General features: G+C 47.0%; 1 protein-coding gene across 1 annotated transcript; it reads right to left on the bottom strand.

Annotated features, from left to right (window-relative positions):
* Positions 1-5,294: 5,294 nt before the first annotated feature.
* On the bottom strand, positions 5,295-6,165 carry LOC119342110 (protein DMP3-like). The gene has a single exon (XM_037613949.1). It carries the CDS (start codon positions 6,143-6,145, stop codon positions 5,444-5,446), a length of 702 nt encoding a protein of 233 aa, XP_037469846.1. The 5' UTR covers positions 6,146-6,165; the 3' UTR covers positions 5,295-5,443.
* Between the last annotated feature and the right edge of the window lie 1,455 nt (positions 6,166-7,620).

Raw genomic sequence — 7,620 nt, 5'->3', positions numbered from 1 at the left:
ATGAGAAATTAAACTCTTTCTTCCAAACTCTTGGAATCTCTCATCATGTGTCATGCCCTCCCGCTCACCAACAAAACGGCTCTGCTGAACGCAAGCACAGGCACATTGTTGAGGTCGAGCTAGCTCTCTTAGCTGGCGCCTCCATGCCTTTAAAATTCTGGGATAAAGCCTTTCTCACTGCTGTCCACATCATTAACATGCTCCCTAGTCGCGTTATCAACAATGAAACTCCCGTCGAACGGCTGCTCCACACCAAACCTGACTACGCGTCTCTACGTGTTTTTGGGTGTGCATGTTGGCCTAATCTTCGTCCATACAATCAGCGCAAACTTATGTTTCGATCAAAGCAATGTGTATTTCTTGGGTATAGTGCCCAACACAAAGGTGTCAAGTGCCTAGATGTGTCCAAGGGACGAGTCTACATCTCCCGTGATGTTGTTTTTGACGAAACAAAATTTCCTTTCGCTGATCTTCATCCCAATGCCGGTGCCTTACTTCGCAAAGAAATCCTACTTCTACCTCCCTCTCTCACCGGCCTTGATCATGGGGGAATTACTTGTGATGATTTAATGTTGACTGACTCTCCTAATGGTGCACCCGAGCTCTCTTGTGATGTTGTAGAAGCAATCAGCGAAGAAAATCATGAAGAAAATGGTCCTCAAGTGCCATATTGGCTGTGTCCAGATTTGGGGAGCAAATCCCCCTCGGGTTCAGCGCCGAATCAACTGCCCAGAGGATCTGCGCCGGGATCCGCGCTGGCAGACGCGCCAGGCCAGCCTGCGGCGGAATCTTCCGTGCGTGTGGATCAGACCCCGGCCGGTGGCTCTCGCTCCCCCGACGCCACGAGGCGGCGTCCCAGTGGTGGAGAGCGCGGCGCGCGGTTTCCCGACCAATCACGCTGCTACCAGCGGCGGGCCCAGGTGCAGTCGACCGGGGGCCAGGTGCAGCCGACCGGCGCAGGCGTGGGCGCAGGTTCCAGTGCCAACCCGACCAGCCAGGAGGGCACGGGATTCGGCGCTGATCCTCGTGACCCCACGCAATCATTGGCTCATAATGAGCCTGCTGGCGCGGCAGGAGGAGCGCCGGGATCTTCTGTGGCTGATTCAACTCCGCCATCACATGCTCCAACCACAGAAGATCCGGCGCGTGTGTCCGCTGAATCCGCCTCGGGATCGCTCGTGCCAGGAACTCCTGTGCATGCCTCTGGATCCTCTGCGCCGGCTGAATCCGTAGCACAGTCCAGGCGGCTCACGCGGCTACAAAGAGGTGTAACTCAACCCATTAATTACAAAAATCTAAGCAAATATGGCCTTGTTTGTTCTACATATGAGCATGCCGAACCAAAGAACTTGGATGAGCCACTTGGAGATGATAAGTGGAAAAAGGCAATGATGGAAGAATATGTTGCACTGAAGAAAAATGAAACATGGCGTTTAGTTCCTCCACAGAGAGGTAAAAATCTTATAGATTGCAAGTGGGTGTTCAGAGTTAAAAGGAAATCTGATGGCACTATTGATAGATACAAGGCTAGGCTTGTTGCTAAAGGTTTTAAGCAAAGATATGGTATTGACTATGAGGATACATTTAGTCCTGTGGTAAAAGCTGCTACCATTCGTCTTGTTCTGTCTATTGCTGTGTCCAGAGGATGGAGTCTCAGACAGCTAGACATACAGAACGCGTTTCTTCATGGTGTTCTGGAAGAAGAGGTGTATATGAAACAACCTCCTGGGTTTGAGAGCAAGTCTAATCCCTCATTTGTTTGCAAGCTTGATAAAGCACTTTATGGCTTGAAGCAGGCTCCAAGGGCATAGTACTCCCGTCTCAGTCACAAGATGCAATCACTTGGTTTTGTTCCTTCCAAGTCAGACACCTCACTATTTATTTACAATAAGCTCAATACATGCATCTTTGTTCTCATCTATGTTGATGATATTATTGTTACAAGCTCATCCAGTGAGGCCATTGCATCATTGTTGAAAGATTTATGTGCAGAATTTGCTCTCAAGGATCTTGGAGATTTGCATTTCTTTCTTGGAATTGAGGTAAAGAAACACAAGGATGGACTTCATCTCTCCCAAGAAAAGTATGCAATTGACTTGGTAAGAAAGGCAGGCTTGCAAGGGTGTAAACCCTCCTTCACTCCATTATCCAGCTCAGAAAAGCTATCTCTCACTGAAGGGCAACTCTTGACTCAAGAAGATAGTACAAAGTACAGAAGTTTGGTAGGTGCATTACAGTACTTGACTTTAACAAGGCCTGATATTTCTTTTGCTGTCAATAAGGTATGTCAGTTTCTGCATGCACCCATCACTGTTCATTGGACTGCTGCAAAACGTATTGTCAGATATGTCAAACATACTTTGAACATTGGTCTCAACTTCAGCAAGTCATCCTCAACGCTTGTTAGTGCTTTCTCTGATTCTGACTGGGCAGGCTGTCTAGATGATAGACGCTCTACTGGTGGGTTTGCCATATTTTTTGGACCTAACTTGATTTCCTGGTGTGCAAGAAAACATGCCACAGTGTCTAGGTCTAGCACAGAGGCAGAGTACAAGGCATTGGCAAATGATACAGCTGAAATCATATGGGTTCAATCAATGCTAAGAGAACTTGGTATAAAAAGTTTCCAAGCTCCTTGCTTATGGTGTGATAATCTTGGTGCTACCTACTTATCTGCAAACCCAGTTTTTCATGCCAGGACAAAGCACATAGAGATAGATTTTCACTTTGTCAGAGAAAGAGTTGCACGGAAACAGCTTGATATTCGGTTCATTCATTCCAGAGATCAAGTTGCAGATGGGTTTACTAAAGCCCAGCCTATCAGAAACTTTGAAGAATTTAAGCATAATCTCAACTTGATGAAGTTGTGATTAAGGGGGAGTGTCAAACATCATACATATCCAGGGCCGGAGATATGCTAGAGATATAGACTAGGAGTTAGTTTGAATGAGATATTCATGTAATCATCTTCTCCTTTCTTCTCTCCCAAGTCTTATCCCTTGTAACCGCATGATGTATGCCATCTAGGGTTTTGGCTCCCTACTATATAACACGAACCACGTCGCCCCAACAGGGCAAGACGTTTCCTCGCTCGCACACGGTGAGCCACTGGTTGGAGGAGAAGCACTTGCCGTGGTTTGTGAAGGACGGGGACAGCGCCTGGTACGCCAGCACCATGCCCGTCAGCAGGAGCTGCGCGAGGTTCGCCGTGCTTGACATGACCTTGTCCGTCGCGCTGGCTGCTGCTGGCGCCGTAGTTGGGACGTCACCGGCGTCCTTGGGCGTTGCCGGAGCCGTCGGCTGGCCGTTGGTGTTTGGACTTGGAGGCATATGGATCACGGTGGAAGATGGAGGAGATGAAGCCATCGTGTGGTCGATTAGAGATATCCTAAGCTGTTCCATTCGTGTGGCAACGCAAGCGTTGGTGTGTTATATAGGCGAATCCTCTATGAATGGGTCCAAAGTTGGCCGCGTTGATTTGTCTATTCCAATGTGGCGTGGCATGCTAGCTGAAGGCTGGACGCTGAAGATGTTGACTTCAACTTTTCTAGGCGTGGTGAGTCGTTTCTACGTGCATTGAATTGTCTAGGTACGTTTGCATCCCATTTTTTTCCCACGTACTCGGAACTCTCTCTGCATTTTCTTTGGTTAACGTCCGCTAATGGCAACAAAAGGTCGCCGTCTTCTTCCACGAAGATCGGGACATGGTTGATATGATATAGCCAGTAGTATGCACGAGCACTCGATCCAAGACTTTGCAGTGCCCTAGTAGTATAGCTAGTAGTATGGTTGATATGATATGATATAGCCAGTAGTATGATCGGGACATGGCTGGCCTTCCAACGCCCGTGGAGACCTAGCAGAATCTACCTAGCTACTCTCCATCCACCATGGAGACCAGGATGAGGAAAATTGTCTGATTTACAGTGCTCGGCACACACGACCTTCCAACGATTGTCCATGCACATGCGCATGCGCGTACAAAAAGGGGCCTTTTCTTCCCTCTTTGAATAGGGGTTGAATTTACTTTCGTACTGACTTTCCATGGACGTCGTTGTTGAACTAGCCCATTGGTCCATGGTGCTACTACATACAGAAGGTCGCTTTTCATTCCCTCCCGTTGGTCCATGGTGTCTGATCCGTCACTTTTGGGATGAATGGATTAATAATATAGAGGAAGATATATTGACCACAAGCCCCAGATCCAATGGAGTAATAATATTAATTCACGCTTATTTGACGCACGAGCGCAAATGTGCGATAAAAAAGAAACACTGTGCCTGCTTGGAAACAACCGGATTATTCGTGCGCAAAGTTTGCTTTGGTACGCCCTTAATTTCTTCTTTAGTAATATTATTTGTTAATCGAGGGTTTCTCAGAAAAAAAAACAAGGGGGCAAATGTCCTTTCTGTCCGACATTACGTGTGTATCCAGATTGCAGCTTTCTATTAAGACATCTTCAATATTACTCCATTCAACCCCGAAAGCGACACATCATGGACCAACAGAGCAGAAACAAAAGCGACCTTTGTTATGTACTTCTTGAAGCTCGATATCCTTTTCGGAGTGCCAAACAATCCATTGACTTTGACGACTTCGATGGCATAATTCCTGGACATCAGCTAAACCAACGTTGCAAACCCTGTTCACTAGTGGAATTTAAGGAGTTGTATGGACTTGGCTTTCTGCACGTCGAGGAATGACATACAACTTCACCCCTTTAGAAAATTGGTGGAGCAAGAGTATTTTTAACCGCAATAAAGCTTGCCTTTCACAATTGTTTTGCCAAAGTATGTTTTATGTGATGTGGAATGCATGGAAGGAGCGGAACAAATGAATCTTCAACGAAACCACCCTAACTATTGTGCTCGGCGTAGTTTCCCTTGTAAGGAAGACGTTGACGAAAGACTCTCACACTCAATATGAAGTTCACATTTTTGTTTTCCTTTTCTCTTATCTTTTTTTCATGTTTCCATGTAATCTTTTGTACTCCTTTTTTCTATGTCCCTATGTTGAAATGGGCAGAGCACCCGCCTTCCCCGCAAATTTGGTATGATTTTGGTAAATTCAAATACACCAGGCTTCAGTACTTAGGAGCTTAGGTAGACTTTCAGGAAAGTTCATCAATTATTCTTTTTATCATACAAGAAGGTACATACATGCCGTTTCTCTCTAAATAAAAGATAAACATTACAACTGCACCGAACAAGGGTATCTGCCCACAGAAATGGTTTCATTAAATTTTGCATGATTAAATTAAACAATACACAAGTATTTCCCCAAAAAATGTAATCATAAATAATACTACTCCTAGATACCGCGATTACACTACGTTTTATGTTAAAAAACAAGTGATCTAAACATCAAACTTACAATACTATATACGGTGATTTACGTTATAATCTAATCTTTCTAACTGTTAGAAACAAGATTGGTCTAAACATCAAGTGAGCTTTTGGCGAGGAGTTGTGTCGCTGTAGCCGATGCCCTTCCTTTTTGTGGGGAAGATCATGAACACAAAACTGGACAGAAACGCGATGCCCAGAGGCAGGTTCTTGAGAAGCTCCTGGGTGTTCATGCCAGCGTCCGGGAAGAAGCAGTTCTGCAGCCCCACGTCGCTGAAAGCCACGGTGAGGAACACCAGGGCCGTGAAGACTGCGCGGATGAAATCGAGCGGCCGGATGCGGAGCCTCCGGAACTCAGCGGGAGTCCACTGCAGCTTCTCCTCTTCGTCCGAGAAGTTGAAGACGTTGAAGCCGCGCGGCGTGGCGATGCCATAGTAGAGCTTTTGGTCGCGGCCGAGTACGCTGTCGGTGAAGGTGAAGAGGACGCACGAGATGGTGAGGACGATAACCAGCGCCGCGGTGAGCCACCGGTTGGAGGAGAAGCACTTGCCATGGTTGGTGAAGGATGGGGACAGCGCTTGGTACGCCAGCACCGTGCCGGTCGGTAGGAGCTGTGCGAGGTTCGCTGCGCTCGACATGACCTTGTCCGTCGCCGTGGGTGCTAGTCCTGCAGTTGCTGCGGATGCCATGGTCGGGACGTCGCCGGCGTCCTTGGGCGTCGTTGGAGCCATCGGCACGCCGGCGTTGGCGTGTGGAGATTGAGGCATCTCGATCACGGTGGAAGATGGAGGAGACGCCATTGTGCGGTCGACTAGGAATATCCTAAGTTGTTCCATTCGTGTGGCAACGCAACGATTGAAGTGTTATATAGGCGAATCCTCTACGAATGATTCCACCTTGGCCGTGTTGATTTTTCTCTTCTCGGTGTGGCTGAAGGCTGCACATGTTGACTTCAACTTTTCTTGGCGCGGACATTCGTTTCTACGTGTGTTGAATTGTCTACGTTTGCATCCCACGTACTTGGAACTCTCTCTAGATTTTCTTTGGTTAACTTACACTAGTGGCAACAAAAGGTCGTCCTCCGAACGTGCTACGCAGTTTACTTCCACGAAGGTGAGGAAATGGAATTAGTTAGTCTCAAGATCATGACATGGTGCCCAATTTGTGGCTAGAATTGACACGCCTGGCCAGGCCAAGGTATGGAGGGGACGGATGGAGGGGAAGATTAAATTCTATGTATGGCTGTTGCTCCAGAACAGAAATTGGACGGCGGATCTGTTGCAAGCACGAGGATGGCCACACAACGACCTGTGCTTTCTATGTGACCAAGAACTTGAGACGGCCGAGAACATTACTTTGACCTCCTGATTTGCAAAAGAAGTCTGGATGCAGTTCCATCAAGCTAATGGCAGGATGGGGGCTGTGGGCTGTGGTTTACTCGACAACTTCCATCGGTGACTGGTGGTCTCGGCTGTGCTCGGCCAAGGTGTGGAGGAGATCACCCTCGCTGCCTACATTGCGCGGAATATTTGGAAGGAAAGAAATTACATGGTTTTTGGGCAGAAAGAGATGACGCCGATCGCGCTTGCTGGTCTGATCAGAGATGTGATCAAGCAGTTTTTCTCTTTTTTCTATTTCAGTGTTTTGCTGTACTTGTCCTCTGAGTGCCGGCTGGGTTCCCCCTGCCCCCGGCTGAGTGTCTTGTAAAACTTCAATTCTTCTTCAATGCAAAAGCAGAACTCCTACTATTCATGTCAAAAAAATAAAATATCATGACATGGTTGTCTCCATGTAGAAACCTATGAACTTACCCTTCACACTATCTTCAATGCAGAGAATGTTGGAAGTATGAGCAATTTACCGAATGATTTTATTAACAGAAATAGTAGATAAAACATGACTAGTATAGCAGTGATAAAATAAGCCATGCGATTTGACAAAGAGAAGGTAAACAACATGTTCATATATGAACCGTAACTAAACATATCTAAAGCAGACAATATAGCAAGTTGCACATATAAAATAGAGTCTAACATATCTAGGGCAAATACTAGAACCAGGAACTGTTGCAGAACCTCTAATATAAAGGGGAGAGACACGTACGTGACAGCAGCAGGAGCAGAGGCATTGGACTTGGGGTCGGTGTCCTCCATGTCGTCGAGGAGGTTGTCGACGTTGGGGAAGTAGTCGTCCGAGTCCGGGGCATCCGTGACGAAGAAGTCATTAGTCGCGCAGAGCGCTCCCCAAAAACCTTATCACCCTTCTCCCGTACAGG

This window comes from Triticum dicoccoides, chromosome 7B (genome assembly GCF_002162155.2).
Source record: "Triticum dicoccoides isolate Atlit2015 ecotype Zavitan chromosome 7B, WEW_v2.0, whole genome shotgun sequence".
In the NCBI taxonomy this organism is placed as follows: Eukaryota; Viridiplantae; Streptophyta; class Magnoliopsida; order Poales; family Poaceae; genus Triticum; species Triticum dicoccoides.
The sequence above is the reverse complement of the archived record's forward strand: the minus strand, read 5'-3'. Positions and strand labels throughout refer to the sequence as shown.

Coding starts and splice junctions, on each gene's coding strand:
- LOC119342110 (XM_037613949.1), bottom strand. CDS start 6,145: ATGGCGTCTCCTCCATCTTCCACCGTGATCGAGATGCCTCAATCTCCA.